This window comes from Pectinophora gossypiella, chromosome 17 (genome assembly GCF_024362695.1).
Source record: "Pectinophora gossypiella chromosome 17, ilPecGoss1.1, whole genome shotgun sequence".
NCBI classification, from domain to species: Eukaryota; Metazoa; Arthropoda; class Insecta; order Lepidoptera; family Gelechiidae; genus Pectinophora; species Pectinophora gossypiella.
Window position 1 is genome coordinate 4,584,238 of NC_065420.1, and position 21,191 is coordinate 4,605,428.

Below are 21,191 nucleotides of genomic sequence, written 5' to 3' on the forward strand. Positions count from 1 at the left end.
GCCGCTGGGCACGTGATAATAATTTATGATCCAAACATGTATTCGAAAACAAATTCGACAATCATTGGTTTAGGCCTGTGCTGGAGTCGAACCTGCGACATCGAAGTGAGAAGCAAACGTTCTCTCTCTCGGCTACCACGGCTCCAGTTGGCGACTAATGTACGAAATCGGGTATTTATTTGCCCCACTTAAGTAAGTAAGTAAGTAAAATGTTTATTTTTCATAAGAAATGCAGAAAATATTGGTCCAATAAAAACCCCACAAAACCAATTCCTCGGATGAGGATTAAGATGTTTCTGATTTTGAATGATAAAATAACTACCCCTACAAAAGAAAACATCATCAAAATCGGAGCTGTCCCTGGCAAAATAGAAGTTAGAAAACTTCGGCTTCATTGACTGCACTAGTTATAGAGTGTCTGTCAATAGAAAAAAAAAACATTGCGTTACTAGAACAGTCGACAAATGAGACATAATGTCAGGCAATGGATGCAAAGTAGCAATTACAAGTCTAGTGCCTATTACCAACATATATACTGTAATTAATGGCCTGTAATGAAACTGGCATAGCTTAGTGTTCAACTCAGTTATTCTATTATGAAGTACTGTTAGAACAATAAGTTCACCACGACCATATCTCAATTGGTGTAGTTGTACGGCCTCTGTAGTCCAGTGGTTGAGCGTTGGGCTAACGAACCGGAGCTCCCGGGTTCGAATCCCGGTGGGGACATATCACAAAAATCACTTTGTGATCACTAGTTTGGTTAGGTCATTACAGGCTGATCACATGATTATCCGAAAGTAAGATGATCCTTCGGAAGGCACGTTAAGCCGTTGGACCCGGTTGCCACTTACTGATGTAAGTGATTAATCGTTACATGAGCCATGTCAGGGCGTACCAATTAGCGCACGAGTACTCTGCACGTAATTACAACGCATATTAATGTATATTTTTATAGATTTTTAAAAGAACCGAGAAAATCGGTTCTTGATATTTTGGAACCGGTTTTTTCCGTGAGCCTCCGAACCGCGAATTCCCGGTTCTTTTGAAACCGGGAAATACCGGTTCCGATGCCCTAATCAGGGGCCTATGGTGGGTTAATAATAACCCCGATACTAGGGTTGATTAGGTTGGTCATTGATCTCGCAACCCACAGCTGAGAAGAAGATTCAATAAGTATTATCTTTGTCCTATTACCTACACCTAACATAAAGAGTCGTGAAGAAACCACTAATGAAGGCCGCGTACCTTTATATTACAACATAATTAGCCTATAAACGTCCCACCGCTGGGTACAGGCCTCCCCTCAATCAACCGGAAAGGATATAGAGCATACTCCACCAAGCTGCTGCTTTTAAATATCATCATTATCAGCCTATTAAGTTCCCCACTGCTGGGGCACGGGCCTTCCCTATGGATGGATAGGGAGAACGGGCCTTAAACCATCACGCGGGCCCAGTGCGGATTGATGGTTATTAACGACTGCTAATGTAGCCGGAACCAACGGCTTAACGTGCCTTCCGAAGCACGGAGGAGCTGGAGATGAAAACTATTTTTTTGTGGTCACCCATCCTATGACCGGCCTTTGCGAAAGTTGCTTAACTTCAACAATCGCAGACCGAGCACGTTTACCGCTGCGCCACCGAGGTCCTCTTTTAAATATATTACATATTAATTTTATTTATACATACAGATAATTCCTAGCACAATCCATATTCAGCTATGTAACTATAGCAATGCAAACTATTTTGCAATATCATTTAGTTTAATCGTGTGTATATCAAGAAAAAAACAGATACGTGATCTATGCCACTTAGCAAGTCGTTCCAATAATATGAAGCGTAGAAGATGCAACTTAATATGCACACACCTGCAATCAGTCGTACTAATAGCCCTTAATGCTAGAACGAATAAGTATTTACTATAACCTGTTAGCAAACTCTACCATAAAACGTAAATATTAGTAACATGATGTTAGATTAATGTGACATACCTATACCTGCCTCTTTATCAGCGCGTAACTCTTTATCTATTTGTGGAGATTTCTCATTAGAATTGTCTACATCTATCGTCTAGATCTATAGTTATTATTTGACTGTTAATCTTCCCAAGAAAATAAAAATAAAATAAATAAACATACCCAGTTTTAATCAGTAAATGTTAAGTACAACAAATATCACTCTTATTACGGAAACCAAATATTATTACTACAAATTATAATAAGACATATTAATACAATCGAATACAGCAACTAGTATTTTAGTTTTCGCTTCTCTCGACAAAATCCGTCTTCACTTGTTTTTGACGGAACACCCGCCAAAACGTTTTTCTCATAAAAAGTGACGTGACGTTCCTTTTTTGAAATTGCCAACAAACCATTATCAATGTACTCATGTCATGTTGAATCACATTAGGCAGTTTTTTTCTCGTAATACAATCAATACATACCTACCTACGCATACTATTCCCTGAGCAGAACTATTGCTTATTTTATGACAGAACCATGAGTTGTCAAAAGACAAAGAATAGGGTAGTTTCCAACTAGTCAAATCAGTCACTTTTTACTAAACGTCAAAACACGAAATAACTATGGAATTTGTATGAAAAAGCAACTTGTGACATCATAGAAAAAAGTGATAAAATGTCGCACTTATTATTAAATGTTTCTTTATTTAAATTCATTTAAATAAGTGAAATAGATATAAAAGTTAAATAGATAGAAATAGAATTTAATAGAGACATCACAGGTCGCTTTTTCAAACAAATTCCACAGTAATTTCGTGTTTTCACGTTTAGTAAAAAGTAACTGATTTGACTATGTAGTTGGAAACTAGTCTATTTTTACACTTAGAATATAAATATTTTATTGTAGTTTATGTTAGAGATAAATGCTTATTAGCAGGCTAGATTGTAATATTATGAAGTATTATTTAAGTATTTGTAATGCTTCATTAGAATTTAAGAAAAAAACATCCAATTGTAACTTCCGTAACCACAGTTCACTGTCTCCTCCACTCAAGCAAAGCGGTCGAGTGTAAAAAAGTAACCTACTAAACAAACTTGAACGGGGTAAATAGCAGTGTAAACTTCTGTAAGTGTAGGTAATTACATAAATTTGGACAACGGTAAAAGGAAATTATAGAGACACTTATCTCCTAAGAACTAGACTACCTACTACCTACTTAGACTATTAAAATAGTGGTACAGTCATGGGAAATATAATGTACCCACTTTAGGACTCTGTCGCACTCTAGTCGCACTAACATATTTGACATTCAGTGAGACTTACAGTTCAATTTGTCAAAAAAGTTAATGTGACATGGTATCAAAGTGTATACATATTAATGCTCGTGACCGTACTTATAGTAATAATGACCCGTCTACATTGACCTGAAAGTTGTCCTCAAAAATGATATATTTTTTTATGAACTCTGATAACCAAACCAAAGTACAAAACGGTCAAACTTAACTCAAACTTAACTCAAATAACCTTTAACGGTGTCAAGAAGGTCATAAGTCAGCGAACTAATGTAAGTCGATGTAACACATTACATAAGAACCTATTTTATCTCTTGCGGTTACAACACCTCGCACTGACCGCTAGAAACAAATAAAAAAATGAATAAATTAAATTGAGTACACCTGTCTTTATTTAATTTGTAACTCGTATCTTGACATGGGTCATGTAACGACTACATACTTACATCAGTAAGTAGTAATTAGGGCTTTTGGCGGCTCATTAATAACCCTGACACCAGGGTTGATGAGGTTGGTATTACACCTCACACGATAAGAAGTATCTTCTCTATCTTTTTTTATCTTGAGTGTGTGAAAAAAGCTTTTTCTATTAAGTACCTACTTATACAGCGTGTTTGTGACATCGTAACGAATACTGAGGGGGTGATTCAACTCATGATTATGAGTTTATCAGTTGGAAATTACCGTCGGAACATTCATGAGCATTTGTGTTTTTTTTTTAATTATTTTAAGTTACACAGTTTTGCTACGGAAAATTCCACTTGGTATCAACTCAAAATTATGGTCTGAATCGTCCCTCAAAGTTTTCGTTACGATGTCACTAACACCCTGTATATTTACCTATATTAAATTAACAACGTAAGTAATTTTATGTTTTTTTTTTTTTTTTCAAATTAAACCAATTATTATAGACACTACACAATCAAAAAATATGTCTGTACTGTACGTAATACATGGATGCATCGGTAACCTAAGAAGATTTGAATAAGGAACTTTCTAAAAACAATATAGATGGCGTTGTACAGATTTAACGTGATAATTACCTACTTCCTCATTACTCGGTGTACTGAATTATAGAGGTACTTATAAAAATATAATATAATGGCAGTGGCATAAATTAAAATATATAATTTTTTTGCCTGATATTCGTATCACATTATATATAGAATTGGGTCGTGTACTAGGTTCAAGATAAATTATGAAATTCTGATTACTAAATAAAGACACATCTAAAACTAACGAAAAATATTTTCTTTTTTCTATTAAACTTATTTATGAATTTTAATCAAGAAAAACGTAATAATAAGTCCGACATTTTGTCACGTTTTTCTATGACGTCACAGAGTGCTTTTTCATACAAATTCCATAGTAATTTCGTGTTTTGACGTTTAGTAAAAAGTAACTGATTTGACTAGTTGGAAACTAGCCTATTATGTTGTTTAATAATGGGTGGAAGATGTGTTGTGTCTGGGTGTAATAACAAGGGTTATCAAAAACAAAAATAAAATCAGAATCATTTATTCTACGTAATTATCATGGATAAACTTGTTGATGGTCAATGTGACATTTTTGAATTTACGTCATTTCGCAAGGTGTTACGGCTGAGGAGAAGAAATGACAAGAAACTGCAACAGCAACACATCTTTTAAAAACCAATGAGGGTATACATTACAAGTTATTTAATAACAGATGTATTTATTATTTATTTATTATTACAGGTTATTTAATAAAAAGATGCATATGTATGTTATCCATTAAATTAGAAGGTTTAACAAGGGCGAATCTGTACAGCGCCATCTATATTTTTTTTATTTTTTTTTGAGAAACGCAGCCTGGAATGTCCCCCATTGAAGGAGAGAAACTGTCAAGCCAGCCAATGAAATAAAACACTTGAAGGATCAAGTAGAAAGCTTAGTCTCATTCTCAAATGTTATTGTCGCCTACTTCAGAATTACCTTTATGGAGAGTTGTTGTGTTTAAGAGAAAGCGGTGAATGCACGAGGTCCTTTCTCTTGCATTCCGAGTCGTCTCACTGGATGTTGCCAACGTGCAATAAAATAATGTATAAGTATACTTAGTATAAAAAGAAAGTCTAATAAAAGTATACAATGGTGCCGATTCCTGCAGGCAAACCTAAGTTTATTTTAGCTAAGATTACGGTTTAAATGTCAAAAACTGGATTTGTATTCTGGCTGCACATTTTAGATGACCCCTAATCTTCAATTTAGGATGACGTTTCTAAATTACTCAATTTAGGTTTAGGCGACAAAAAGCTATTGTATCAAACATTAATTTGACGTTAAACTCTTATTCTAAATTAATTTTAAACTTGCCGGATAAAATTAGGTTTTCTAAGATATATTTAGGTTTAAATGGTGTTTGCAAGAATCGGCACCATTGTTTTAAGTTTACGCGGTTATTATCATAATTAAAACACATAATAACGGGTTCTTACCGCGTTTAAAGCAGGGACACGGTAAGAACCCGTTATTATTATGTGTTTTAATTATCCTAATAAAACTAGTATGTGACTAAATACTTTTTGTCTATATGTTCTACATGATTTACATATATGGTCTACATGATGACGTCCAAACACCGGTGATCAATAACATTTCCGTGAACACAAAAATATTCTAGATTCTAGTCCTTCGAACATCGGAAGTCAGTATCAATACAATTAACACAAAAATATTCTAGAATCTAGAATAATATATACTGACTTCCGGTGTTCGAAAGACTATCCCAAAATTATTTTATAGTTTGAAGTTAGCAATAGAATCAAGAGTTTTAGCATAATTCCACTCCGGGGCACAGTTCCCTTCAATCAACGGGAGGAGATACAGAGCATTCTCCATCACGCACCACTCCACTGCGAGATATCTATCTAAAAATATATAATATCTATCTAAGAAAAGGTACGTATCTACGTAACTTTTAATAAGTAAGTGATGAAAGATGAAATTTTCTTGAATAAAGCGTAATAGAATACACAAATAAATGAGAGATGGACAAAATAAACTTTTTGTCCATATCTAAACTGATTCGCGGAAATTCGACACAAAAAAATATTTAAATGAGATAATTGTGCTCAATTTTTTTTCGATCCAGTCCTGCCCAGAAAAAAAAATACAGGCTGTACACCAATGGCGAATGAGACAAATAAATAATGAACTGGATGATCAGCATCGACATGCAATGGGCGTGGTTGATCCAACCCACAACTTTAGTACTTATCAAATGTTTTGTCAATTCGACCATGACATTTTTTTTGCCGTGACTTAATGTAGATTTGAGGAGCTCGGTGGTGCAGCGGTAAACGCGCTCGGTCTGCGATTGTTGAAGTTAAGTAACTTTCGCAATGGCCGGTCATAGGATGGGTGACCACAAAAAAAAGTTTTCATCTCGAGCTGCTCCGTGCTTCGGAAGGCTGAGTTAATGAGCTGAGGATGATGAATGTAGATTTGCCGCAGATGGCATTAACTACTTGGCCAGACAAATGGGGAGCGCTGAAGGCTCTCACCCGGTACAACGTTTAAGACAACAGGCCTGAGGGTGGCCTTGACCATGACCATGTTATTATTACAAAGTATGCCTTTGATCTTTATTTGTGTCAACCATAGAGCTACACCAGGCCTGAGGAGGGCCGGAGGGGAGTAGCCATAGCGGTGTTTACAGCGACATACCAGTCGTGGTATAAGCAAATCTATGCGTCAAAAGTGTATTCTCAAACTTACATTATGTAAATAAATTTTAAAAAAAATCAATTTTAAATTATCTTTCAGTTTTCTAGGGGAGAGAGGGGGACCTGTTACACGACTATGTAGTTGTACCTATTCTATTCTATAAGTACGTACTTAGCGTAGTCCTTCCAAGTCCAAAAATAGTTAAGATTACGTAAAAAATAACCTTCGACGATATTTAAACTATATTACAAGTTAGGACCTATCCACTTAATTTATTTTATAGCATTTTGGAAAAACGTAGGAGCTCTCTTCCTTCTAATAATAAAATTCAGTAAAATTCTTTATGAAAAATAAACTATTTTATTTTCTTAAAAATGTATAACAAAATTACAAGTTAATAGAAGACATTATTTTTATTTTGACGAGACTTTTCGCACGTTTGCTTCGAACAGTATCCTCTACTTGGCCGGGCAATTGAGGACTCTCACGCGCTACTCCACTTTTCACAAGACTTGTATGGGCTTTATGTTGAGTTTCTTAGCCAGCTCATTACAGTGGAGTATCTGGTTGGGTGCGTATGTGATGGTTCCCTTCTTCTTCGTCTTCTCTTCGTTGATGCGCTCCTTGTCTCCAGGGGCTAAGACAGGCAGGGATGGGTCCACCTGTAACATTCAAATTAATCAGTAAGTATTAATTATCATCAAGTAAGTATTTATTATTAGTTTTCATCTCGAGCTCCTCCGTGCTTCGGAAGGCACGTTAAGCCGTTGGTCCCGGCTGCATTAGCAGTCGTTAATAACCATCGATCCGCACTGGGCCCGCGTGATAGTTTAAGGCCCGATCTCCCTATCCATCCATAGGGAAGGCCCGTGCCCCAGCAGTATGGACGTTAATGGGCTGATAATGGGTTAAAGCACTTATCAAGACGGGAAGACATGCATGCATAAATAAATAAATAATTACATTGAGCACTTCGACCAATAAACGATACGAATGCTATCTACTGTCGAAGGCCTCGATATAATTCGCGCCGCGCGCGGCATGCTTACCGTGCTGAACCTACTAGACTTCTTATACCATGACCCGAATATTTGTGTCTTTCCTCACCTCATTGTGGATTATAGGCATTTCTTATATACAAGATTACCTCAAAATTAAGTAAATAAAAAACTGCAGGGAAAAATAACAATCAAAACTCAATACGTTTTATTTCTTTCAAACTCACCGGTTCCATGTTCCTCCAATGTTGGAGACAGTCTGCCATCCTCTCTCCGAAGCAAGGCGCGAAGCACTCCGGATCGATAGCCACAAAGCACTGCCCTAGATTAGGACTTCCTTCGTCGCTCTTCAGCGCCCACGACCGAATGTTATGCGTCGAATTCGATCCTGGAAAATTCGGTTTTAGAAAAATATGTAAAACAAAAGAATCGATAATGAAATAACAAAGTAAGTAATTCCACAAAATAGATTGGTAACGTCGTTATTATAAGAGCAATAGGAATCAATGAGTCCTCAATTAGTTTAGCTGTTAAGATTTACGAGTGCACGAGACTAATGTGTTATATTTAAGTGACTGATAGCCACAAACAAATAACGAAAAAAAAATGAAATATACATAACTAATAGAGATTGTAATTCACCTGTGCCAGTACCAGGAGTCATGTTGAATACGCATAAAGACTAGACTAAACTTAATAATAGGTTTTTTAAAAAAAATACTAAGTACTCATCATGTCCCTATGTGCATTATCCCGATTCAAAAATATACGACTAAGCGTAATATGACTAAGTACAAATGTACCTGAAAGTCCACTGCAGAAGGCTTCCACCATAGCACTGAGTCCATAACCTTTGTACCCGCTGGTCTGTTCAAAGCCTCCCAAAGGTAACAGCCTGCCCGTTTTGAACGCCTGTAGAAATAATTACACTAATTAAACTGCCTAGCGAGTTTGCCGTAGCTTTTCCATCAGGAGTTCAATTGGAAAATAAATATCGATAGTAGATTTCGAATAATTACCACTTGAGCGTCGTTGGTTGGTTTTCCATCAGGCCCAAGAGCCCATCCATCAGGGATCGGTTCTCCTTTGTGTATCTGCACCTCTATCTGTAAATAAGGTACTTATTGATAAATTATCTCATTATCTCCCTAGCGGCAACCGGAAATTTTCAAACTTAATGGGACATTTTAACTTACTTTACCCACGGCGACAGCAGTAGAAGCCATGTCAACAGATAAGAAGTCACCATTCTTAGCTGGAGCACTCATTGCCAGTGGATTTGTACCCAATGCACTCTGAAAATTTAAATAAGTAATGAGACTTATGTTGGTCTCAAAGACCCATCCTTTTCTTTGACTGGCCAGAGCCAGTACAGATACTGGAGCTTATTGAAAATTTAAATGCAACTACGTAGGTTCACATGCTGCAGGCCCACATGCTCCAAAATGACGGATATAACCTGCTTCTTGTTATATTGTCGAACAAATCTTGGGTTGTGGATGCTTAAGAAGGCCGAGGTTGACATGGTTAGACCTCATCAAGGAGTGGATTGTGGCAATTCCGTATGGCCAGGGACTGGCTCACATTCCATGAGCTGATCGCGAGCACCCAGTAATGGAGCGACAAGAAGAAAACATAGGTTCAGCTCATTTCTGTATAGGAACTGCTATTAGGCAGCCAAATTACTAAATTGTATCACAGTATCTTATGCTTTTTTAAAAAAAAAAACGTCTACGGCCATGTGCCGAGGTTTTTCTGTCAGCTTCTTTTCCCCGGCTATACTAGTTGTGGGAAGCTGCAGTAGTTTTAGATGGGTGAGACGTTCGTTACGTAAAAAAGACGATTCAAAGTGTAACTATGTCACCTACTGAAAAAAGATATTTTTGAATTTGAATTTAGTCCTCCTTATACGTATCTTTCTATTTTTACTTTGTTCATCATTCGGTACAAATCTTAGAACAAAATGTTTTAAACACTTTCAAATCTTTTTTCGTGTGTTTCGACTCTGCCTCCACCCCTGCAGAATGTGTTAGTACTATTGTGTCGCGAAACATATTATTTAGTAAACGGAAACTATTTCAATATGTTACAAATTAATCTTAAGTGCAGTTTTCAGAAACATAGTTGACTCGATACTTATAGACGGCGATACGGCTCACCGCCTATCACGTTGGTCTAACAGAAAGCTGGGTGAGGCGTGGGTACTTAGTTCATTTTCTGATGGATATGTACCTCTGACTACCCCAATTGGGATATAGTCGTGAGCTTATGTTATGTTGTTTGTTGGAAGCTACTTGCCTGTTTGGCCCTCGTTGGCACCAGGATAGGAGAAGTGTTGGTGAATGCCATTCCTATGAGGCCCTCGCTCTTTGCCTTCTCTGCCCACCAACCTGCCATACCGAAGTGATTGCATCCTGGAAATGAAAAAATAGTGTGATTTCATCATAATAACTAATACCTACAAAAGTTGTATATAATGTACACTGTATATAAGGTGTTAGAGACATCGTAACGAAAACTTTAAGTGATAATTCAACCATGTTTCCGAGTTGATATTTGATTTGAAATCATGATTATCATGAATTTTCCGAACGGAAATTCCAATTGATATCTACTCAGAGTCATGGTCTGAATCATCCTCCTCAGTATTCGTTACGATGTCACTATACCCGGTATACCTAAACTAAACTTTACATGGGTATTTAAACTTTACATACCCGCTTCTCGCCAGTTATGTTTGTCTCATGTAAAGATCATTTATCAGAAGAAGACAAGGAGAAGAGATTATTATACACTGCGCGTCTCCTTGTCACGCAGGACAGCTGAAAGAAATCTCATTGTTAGAGATAAACTTTCCTGTACAGTCATGAGCAATATCATGTAACCATTTTAGAACCCTGTCGCCCTATCATATTCGACATTTAATGAGACTTACGGTTTAATTTGTAAAAAAAGTTAATGTGAGATAGTTTCAAAGTGTATATATCGTGGCCATATCATAGAATTGATCATTTCATGAAATGATCGACCATTTCATGAAATGGTCGTATTTCATGAAATAGAACAACATTCGTTGGCCACATCATGATGTGGTTTGGCCAGATCAATGAACACAAAACGTTTAACGATATGACCAACTACATGCATGATTACTTCATGATATGGCCAAACGTTAGCGATCATATCGCACCCCCCGTGGAAAAACGCAGTAAGTGGACTAGCGACATTTTTTTTTTATTGCACCATTCAATTCAGCGTACACGAATACACCTTCTCACAAATTTTCATTAAGATATCAGTAAAAATGAAGAAATTATTACAAAAACAATGAAATTGTGCAACATTGATAAAAATATTTTTCCCCCATAATAAGAAAGTAAGTATAAATACGTGATTTTTTTTTGGTATTTTCCCATATAGTAAAGTCATAATAACACTTACTTCGATTTTACACGAAAGTTTTTTAGGATGGTCGAGTCGTAAGTAAACGTACTGACATGTTTCACGACATTATACGACACGACAGTGGTTGTACGTCTAGTTACTTCGTTATTCCACGAATGTTTTAGCGTTACTATTTGTTGTAACTCCAGCTACTTGCCTATTCTGCGAATCTTTTAGTGTAACGGTTTGGTGTAAATATAATCACGTAGTTTTTTCCAAGCAAGGTTTACAATTATTATTACGTTATTTCATTTATCTTCATTTTTCGATGATATATTTTACACTATACTCTTCGTAAATATGAATACAACTCTTTTAAAGACAATAATTTGAATCATTTGTCGTGTTATTCTAATTACCTGCAAATATAGACTACTTATTAATGTCCTAAGTAAATATACTTACTTATCACTAGCGTAAATCCCTATGTTTTATTTGGTTACTGTACTTACGCCGTGCCAGCGGCGGCGGGCTGCACACTCAAAGAACTCAAAGAGAGGTATTAGAAAGATATAGGCCCCGATTCCTGGAGACACCGTCTAATTTTATTTTAAGTTATATCTGTCATTTTCATATCCGTCGAAAAGGAAAGAGACGGATGATTCACAGCTCTTAATTTTAGGAAGAATGAGTAAATTAATGTGTCTGGTTATTGACTGATGTAAAATTCTTAGACGGTTGGTTTAGATTTGTGCTTAAAATTGACGTGTGTTCCATAAATTTTATGCTTGTCGATTACCCGTCCCTTTCCTTTTCGGCGGATAAGAAAATGACAGATATAACTTAAAATAAAATTAGATGGTATTTACAGGAATTAGCACCATTAGAGAGGTATTACATCTATCCACCAATTTTTCGTCAATCTCGACTTTTTATTCAACCAAAAATCGACCCTATTATTACTGTGCTGAGGGAGATCCTTTTTTTATTTTGGGCGCCTCCATTGTGTCTGTATTATTTGTCTTTTTGTCTTTGTTTTTTTTTTCTATTTTTTTTTTATTTCTGTAATGTAAGTTTGTAAATTTTTTCCAATATGCGTCCAATATGGAAATAAATATTTTCTTTCTTTCTTTCTTCTTTCTTTCTGTACTGTGATCGTTATTTGTAGGGTCGTATGCTGATTGTGGTTTTACCACGGTAAAACCAAGATCACCTATAGACAAAATTATTGCCGACGAAGTTTATAAAAAACGACCTTATTATTATTGCTCTGTGATCGTTATTTGTAGAGTGAAAGCTGATTGTCTATTTGTGATCGTAGTTTTACCACGGTATTCCGTCAGTCAGCATACGGCCCTACAAATAACGATCGCATTGTAGTAATAATAAGGTCGATTTTTGTTAGAATAAAAAGTCATTATTGACGAATGTTGGATAGATGTAATAATTATCTCTCTATTTAATTTGTTCATGGTGGCTACTCGAAGCGTGCATATCTTTGTGTGGAAGTAAAAAACCCAAGGATTATACGTATGCTCAACTTGGACAAAATCGAAGATGGTGAGTTATTTACTTATAAATAGACTAGCTAGATTTTAGGTACCTATTACCTTACCTACTTAGTATATTACTATTTATTAGACTATTAATATTATAAATATTTTGTTTTGTAAGGTTTACACAGAAGCAGATCCTACATACCTACCTACCCTACCTACCTACCTACCTGACGACCTACTTGACGTAAGTTGGTTTGGTTAATGCGTGATGATGATTGCACTGCTCTGTACTAATTATTAAAGTAAACTAAGCATGCCTATGTGCCTATTCGGTGCTTTTAATCTATAAACTAACTACCTATTTAAATTGGGGTGTGCCGTTTTGGTACATTCGCTATCACCTGGCATAGCACCTGGTATATGAATAAAATAAAGATATTTGAACAAAAAACTGTTACGTGATCAACTGTAGTATTTCGGCTTGGTTGTGAATTATCTACCTAGGTATATAAGTTAACTTTTGCAAAAACACCCTTGATTTTGTTGTTATTTGTGCGCTTGAGTTTGATATACATTTTATTATTAACGCATTGGTACTAACCTTCTATTTAATACCTAAATAACGATAAAATATCTAGGTTTGTGTCTAATTTTTAGGGTGATTTGGTAATGGGTCCTTTTATTGCTTAACGTCTATTATGTACCTACCTACAAACAATGTATTTAAACCATTATGTTACAATTAACAGATTCCACTAATACTGCAACCCAATCCAGTACAACCCAGTGGAAGAATGACCAGAAATGCAAAAATATTTCAAGAAACTATGGGATATCTTCTCGTCGTAGTCAACATGAGACACATTCTCTTGAAGGTTCGTATGTACCTATCCGTATCCTACTAAAGTTCTTCTCTCGTGTGGGTTGAGACAATAATTGACTGAACTCATCAACCCTGGTATCAGGGTTACTACTGAGCCGCTATAGGTCCATGACATGCCTCATGTAACGACGACATACCTGCATACTTAATTAAGCCGCAACCGACTGCCTAACGTGCCCTCCGACGCACAGGTCATCTTACTTTTGGGCAAAAAAAATAATATTAGTACCATTTCTGATTTACGACTTGGCCGGGAAGCTAAGCAGCTGAAAACGTTCCATGTTTTGTATGCCGAAATATCCTTTCAGTATTTGTATTCTAGATTGATATAGGTATTTACCTACTAACCTGGAAGCGGCGCGTGGTAAAGTTTCTCTGAAATAGTCAGTGCCTGACTGCCTGTGTATTTATGGTATAATTATTCTGTCATTTTCCTCTTATCATAACAACCACAGATATATTTTTGATTTGCTTAATGTAGTTTTTTCTAGAGTTATCTCCTATGCAAACCAACTGGCTTTTATGGGGTTTTAGCCAAGTTGCAAACGATTAAGTACGTAAAACGACAGTGACAGACCTTATGTCAATCACATACATTTTTATCACTGACACTGTCGCTTTTCGGATACGTTGGAAAATTGGCTCATCTCTAAGCTTACTATAATAGGTATTAATGGTTGTTTTTCTTTTTAGTAATTTATTATCATACTTAATAGTTTTTTATATTTTGTCATTTGCAGGTTCTACCGAAAAGCAAAGAGGGGGTGATCGGAAAGGAGCAAAATGTTCAAGAAAACACTTAATGACTAACTGTAATAACTGAAAATGAAGGTTTTTCTAATAAAGGCAAGTGCCATACCGTATTAATATATTTTGTGATTATGCATGTATTAATTAATAAACGTTTTAAAATTAAAAGTTGGATTTTAATTACAAATAGAAATAACTCCCTGAAAACTAAAAACCCATGCGGGTCAAACGGCTTTCGGCACAGCTAGTAAATAAATATTTTTTTTTTAATACAAATTAGAATAAACACTTAATTTAACACTGATTTTATTTGTTTCAATATACAGGGTGGCCCAAAAGTTCACGTTCAAAATGAAAAATTTGATGGAGGGGCTCATTAGCTACCAGAAACACCCCCGTGTATGTTCAGCGATTATTTACGGTTTAGGAGATATGACCCATTTTACACCTTTTTCTTGATTTTCTATCTTACTTCAGAAATCATCATTTTGTCGCTATCCCTTTCTTAATAATTCTAATTTTTTCTTTCTAATTTCTAATTATTTTGCTTCATAACTATGCCTAAGTATGTGTATCGCTAGGTGAAAAAATAAAAACAATCGAATGAAAGATAAAAAAGTCATTGGAAGTTGGAAGTCAAAGTGAGAATTCGTCTAAAATTGTTACAGTTGTAAGTCTTCGCCGAAGAATAATAAACACATGAGATTTTCATGAACCCTGAAAGTGTTTTTAAAAACTGCTCCATTTAATAGGCTTTTAGACACATCCAAAAAAGTACCCTTAATAGGGGCATAAAACTAAGTAATTAGCCCTCAAAGATTGCAAGACAGACAGATTTTATTTTAGCATCTTATAGTATGAATCACCAACAGTGTTTGGGGATAACTTTTTCCTTCATTACAATATGAATACCAAAAGTGACTGCAAGTTTTGTCTTCAGACTGTTGCTATGTCTACCCTGTTAGCGATTATGAGCGTGATTTTTTTAATTGAAAATGTGTCTTTGACCACAAAGGTAGTTAAAGGTTGTTAAAGAACAACGTTAGAAATAAGCAGCTACCTACAGTGTATGAGAATGTAAATTTTTCCTTCAAATCTGTCTATCTTGCAATCTTTGAGGTCTAATTATTTAGTTTATTGCTTCTGTTAAAGGTACTTTTTTTGATGTGTCTAAAAGGCTATTAAATGGAGCAGTTTTTTAGTGATACCTACTTTCAGCGTCCATGCCAATCTCATGTGTTAATTATTCTTCGGCGAAGTTTTAACAACTGTGACAATTTTGGTCCAATTCTCACTTTGACTTCCAATAACTTTTTTTTTTGTCTTTGATTTGACTGTTTTTATTTTTTTACCTAGCGGTATATATCTTTAGACATAGTTGTGAAGTAAAATAAAATAATTATTAAGAACGGGATAGCGACAAAATGATTATTTCTGAAGTAAGGTAGAAAATCTAGAAAAAGGTACAAAATAGGTCATATCTCCTAAACTATAAATAATGGCTGAACATACATGGGGGTGTTTCTAGTAGCTAATGAGCCACTCTATCTAATTTTTCATTTTGAACTTGAAGTTCTGGGCTACCCTGTATAATGTATGAGCATACATACTTCTACATTCTAGACTAACCCCTGCAACAAACAAGTATTTAAAGATACATACAATTATTTTGAGATATTTCCTTATTAAAAAAGCAATTTCTATAGTTACACTATCAAAGATCATTTACTTTCACGTGGAACAAATAGGTTTCTCAACTTACGCAAAACATGTTGTTAAAATTTTTCGTGTAAGAACGAAGTAACTAATACTTACAACATCCGAGTAAGATGAAATCGGAAGGTGAACAACGTTGTAGGTAAAGTTACAACTGTCAATGTTGTTTGCACTACGTAATAATAAAGCAGTATCTGTACTTACAACGGAACGTTTGATTATAGTTTCGTGGAATATCTACGCAACCGTGTTTTTTTAATTTTTTTTCAAATATACACAATTAATTAAAAATTAATAAATGTGGGTCAATCCGGGCTACTTTTTGCTATTATTTTCTCTTTGAAGGTTATTTCCAGGACTTATAACTAATTAGTAGGACAGTTTTTTTTAGCTCCTGAAAAGTTGATAAAATCAACTTACTGCGTTTTTCCACGAAGGGTGCGATATCGTAAAATAGTAACATTATCCACCGGTAGTGGCGCTGGTGTCGCTTTGTTTGTTTTGCATAATGGCGGCGGACAATAATTATTCTTGTGTGAACGCGAATAATACGAATAATAATGAGCAAATACAAGATAAAAGTGCATTGAAGCAATGTTTTGACACTAAGGTGAAAAGAAAAACTCGTATTAACAGTAGACAGCAACTTTATTTTTATTTTTAGGTTATATGGCAAATAATGAAGGTCGAGTGACCACGCTACGTAAATCAATGGACTATTATTGGATTTCAAAATATGATATAATTAAAACTGCGAATGAAGAGATATTAATTTTAAAAAAGAAAAATATAGACGATCCTACTGTCCGTAAAGTTTCTTTTTTTGACGTGACTTATTGTAGATATGCCCCAGATGGCATTAACTACTTGAAACAGGATTCTATGAAAACGCATAAATGTTGTTGTCATAATTTAAATTATCATAATCCTTTTTTTTTATAATTTTTACAAGGCATAACAGTAGGTTAGGGTGCGGCGGGGGTGGCCCTTGGGCCACCCCTACGCCGCCAGTATGTTTATCTTACACACGTAAAGTATACTGAATGATGACCAATGGCATGAAATAGTGTCAAAAAATATGACGACGACTTCAAAGCGAGATGCAGTTACGGCGTATATGTCAACTACATCAACACTCCGTTAATCGAAAATGACTTTTTAATTTTTAATTGACTTTTAAACATTTTTGTACTTTGTACTAGAGTAATACATTATTTCCTACCTTATTTCGCGTTTTTATTACACCACTTATCATGGACACCCTACATTAATGATATGGCCAAACGTGGATGGAAATATCATTAAACGCTGACGTTTAAACGATATGGTCAGTTGAAGTTGGCCATTTCATGAAATACGACCATTTCATGAAATGGTCGATCATTTCATGAAATGGTCAATTCTATGATCTGGCCACGACATATACATATTAGTAGGTACTCGTGACCGTACCATAGAATAAGGAATAATACTACGTACGTGCCTGTACTGTCTGTTTTCTTTGTAAGTTTATATTGTATGTTCTACTATGTACAAATGCTTATACAAATAAGAGAAGAGAAAAGAAGTTTAAGTATCTGAAATTAAGAAGAATTCTTCAGTCTTCGTTTTATAGTAAGGTATATGTTACAAGTGTTAGGGTTCGTAATGTTTATTTAATTATTTAATTATTATTAGATTATATAACTTAATAACAGACGGAATAAAGTCGTGAATCTGTGTCACGACTTTATTATTTTTAATTTGGAACTGGCATATTATTTCATTTGTTTTTTATTTTGATTTCTTCTTTTTCGAACGGGAACGCTTTTCCCGCCTTTTTGAAAAGGCGGTGACGTGGAATTTTGTTCGGTTGCGGTAATCTGTTATGAAGAGTTGGAGAGTTAACATTGTTTATGAAAATATAACATTATTCAAGAGAATTGCTGAATTGTTTGATTATGACGAGCACCTCCCCACCTGAGAGCAGTAGTATTATCACATTTCAGAAGTGGGATAAAGTTAAGTACACGCCTAGTTATAATATACATTTTTTTTATAAGTAATAAGTAAATTTATTTTTATATGATATTGTTGCGCTATGTGCTCTTACTCAAGTCAAGTATTTTAAGTAATTAATTATTAAATGTCTGTCTTGGCATATTGTAATATGATGATGTTAGTATAGGTACATGTAGGAATGAATTATACCGATATTTTAAACATAATTTTATAATAAGTGTATGATTCTAATTAAAGTAATAATAGATTGAGAATTATAATTGATCAGTCTTATATATTTTTTCCAAAGCAAGCTTCAGATTATTATTATTATTTTTAAATAGGTATAAACATTTTTAAGCGTGTTTATTTTTAGTAAAGGACTAATGTAATGTATTTTCTGCGAGATTTCAGAATAATGAAGTTACAAGAGTCGGGACCTTGTGACACGCAGTGCCACCCTAAGGCCGGGTTACGATCAGTCAGGTTGTGCGCTGTATGCTGAGCGTCGTCCTGAGGAGCATGCGGATCGCCGGGCTGAGCTGCATCCTGAGCGTCGTCCTGAGGAGCATGCGGATCGCCGGGCTGAGCTGCATCCTGAACGTCGTCCTGAGGAGCATGCGGATCGCCGGGCTGAGCTGCATCCTGAACGTCGTCCTGAGGAGCATGCGGATCGCCGGGCTGAGCTGCATCCTGAACGTCGTCCTGAGGAGCATGCGGATCGCCGGGCTGAGCTGCATCCTGACCGTCGTCCTGAGGAGCATGCGGATCGCCGGGCTGAGCTGCATCCTGAGCGTCGTCCTGAGGAGCATGCGGATCGCCGGGCTGAGCTGCATCCTGAACGTCGTCCTGAGGAGCATGCGGATCGCCGGGCTGAGCTGCATCCTGAACGTCGTCCTGGGGAGCATGCGGATCGCCGGGCTGAGCTGCATCCTGAGCGTCGTCCTGAGGAGCATGCGGATCGCCGGGCTGAGCTGCATCCTGAACGTCGTCCTGAGGAGCATGCGGATCGCCGGGCTGAGCTGCATCCTGAGCGTCGTCCTGAGGAGCATGCGGATCGCCGGGCTGAGCTGCATCCTGAACGTCGTCCTGAGGAGCATGCGGATCGCCGGGCTGAGCTGCATCCTGAGCGTCGGCCTGAGGAGCATGCGGATCGCCAGGCTGAGCTGCACGCTGAGCGTCCGTTTGAGCCGCATGCAGAGCGGCGACCTGAATTGCATGCAGAGCGACATGCGGAGCGACGTGACGACGCGGGACAGTTAAGAAGGTCACGTAGATAAAAATATATTATGAATATTTAAACATAGAGGGATGGTCTTTCATCACAGTCTCGCGTGTAAAGCACATATCAGAAATTAATATATCACAAAATATTTCTGTTTGGTAACAATACCGATGTTTGGTTTAAAAAAAAAAGTAAACTAATGTGTCTCGGTGTACCACAACTCACTTTGCTATGCAGAAATTCCAGGGCCTTGCTAATACTTGATAGCTTTAGTTCTATTCTTTTACTACTTCGGTTTAAAGATACTTTACTCTCAAAAAAGACATACAGTCACTTACATGAGAAGAGAACTTATAATTTAACTAAATAACTAATTTATACAGTGTCGTACGCACCGCCATACTTAATAGGTATCGCTTATTATAACTGCTTAGATCAGAAACCATCGCGCGAAAAACACATCACAAAAACCACATAGTCATTTACTTATTTTGTAAAATATGCTGAGCTAGTTTGTATAGAGGTGTTGCTACCTATTATGAAAAATGTCATGTTTAACCAATGTGGTGTTAATATGTAGGCGAACGTGCAGTGGATTGTATTGTTCATGGTATCCATATACTATAAAAGTGAAAGGTCATTAAGACATCACGAAGTCTCAGGAACTGCGAGTGCTGGGAGTCTTAAATTTTGCTTGGGGGTTCCTTTAGAATGTACGTACTCATTAAGAGATTTTGCGAAATTCAAACGCCAAGGAGATAAAAATGGGTGGCAAAGTTTGTACGAAACTTCTAGTGTTAATAGTAGGTTATCTAATTTACTAGAAAATACCCATTATTTAAATAAAGTAAAACGTATTTAGGTAATTATCTTTATAAACAATCCTTACGAAGGGGTGAAATAGGGGGAGTAAGTTTGTATGGAAAATATTTAGTTTTTATAGCTATCGACTCCAAACTCACTACCCGTGCGAAGCCGGGGCGGGTTGCTAGTTACCTACAGATAAAAAAATAGGATCTGGTATTTTGGCTTTCTTGGCTCTCACACCGAAGAACTTTTGCAATTATTTTTAGGCAGTACAATGATTCTAGTTTAAAAAGTTTAGTTTACTTTAAGTTTAGTTTAGTTTTAGGAAAAATGAAAGGGAAGAGAGAAAGGGGTAGACCTAGGAGAACATTTATGAAACAAATAAAAGAAAAGGTGCAGGTGTCGTATCAGGAGGTGAAGGTTTTGGCGGGAAGAAGAGAGGAATGGCGATTACTCCACCGACAAGAGCGCAGCTCTCAAATAAAGAGAGAATGTTCTAGTTAGAATCATTTGATTTAATATTTGGCTGATTCATATGTTGGTTGATAGTTATCAACCAGACCGAATTCCCATCAGAAACAAGATCTTCGATATTGCTAATGTAGTGGGTTGAATCAAGTTTTAGCAGGTACACTGGCCAGATAATCACTTGTCACAAATGTAAGGAGAGGGGACAGTTTTATACGTTGTTCCAAGTCATTAATTAAATTTACATTTTGTTGCATACAGAGGTCACCAAGTTGGAAATTGTTTTAGTTAGGCGGAGGATAGAAGAATTTAAGGATATTATTAAAAATAAAACATTGTGCATTTATTTCTATAGATAACTAAAAAGGTTACCCAACACCAGAATTTATCTAGGAAGTTAGTATAAATGGGCTGTCATATTTGTTGATTTCGGCAATGGTGTTTGTTTGTTTGCTCATGAATTAAGAGTCCCATAATAACATTCCTTCGTTTCTCCTTCTATGGTTTGTGAGATGGAATGCTAACCTCAGCAACCTA

The 21,191-nt window shown here is 36.2% G+C and overlaps 1 protein-coding gene and 1 long non-coding RNA gene across 6 annotated transcripts in view; one reads left to right on the plus strand and one right to left on the minus strand.

The window, feature by feature from the left end:
- Nucleotides 1–7,281: 7,281 nt before the first annotated feature.
- LOC126374397 (uncharacterized oxidoreductase YjmC) overlaps nucleotides 7,282–21,191 on the minus strand; it is a 29,074-nt gene continuing 15,164 nt past the window's right edge. For all 5 annotated transcript variants that reach the window (XM_050021032.1, XM_050021031.1, XM_050021029.1 and 2 more), the window contains exons 4-9: nucleotides 10,241–10,356; nucleotides 9,139–9,237; nucleotides 8,962–9,048; nucleotides 8,746–8,854; nucleotides 8,170–8,330; nucleotides 7,282–7,606 (exon numbers count right to left, since the gene is read on the minus strand). In XM_050021032.1, the coding sequence (XP_049876989.1) occupies nucleotides 7,448–7,606; nucleotides 8,170–8,330; nucleotides 8,746–8,854; nucleotides 8,962–9,048; nucleotides 9,139–9,237; nucleotides 10,241–10,356 (731 nt within the window). In that variant the 3' untranslated portion in view covers nucleotides 7,282–7,447. The remainder of the gene's footprint in view (nucleotides 7,607–8,169; nucleotides 8,331–8,745; nucleotides 8,855–8,961; nucleotides 9,049–9,138; nucleotides 9,238–10,240; nucleotides 10,357–21,191) is intronic.
- Nucleotides 13,011–14,626, plus strand: LOC126374526 (uncharacterized). The gene is made up of 3 exons (XR_007567446.1): nucleotides 13,011–13,069; nucleotides 13,575–13,700; nucleotides 14,449–14,626. It is a non-coding gene; the product is annotated as an uncharacterized LOC126374526 (long non-coding RNA).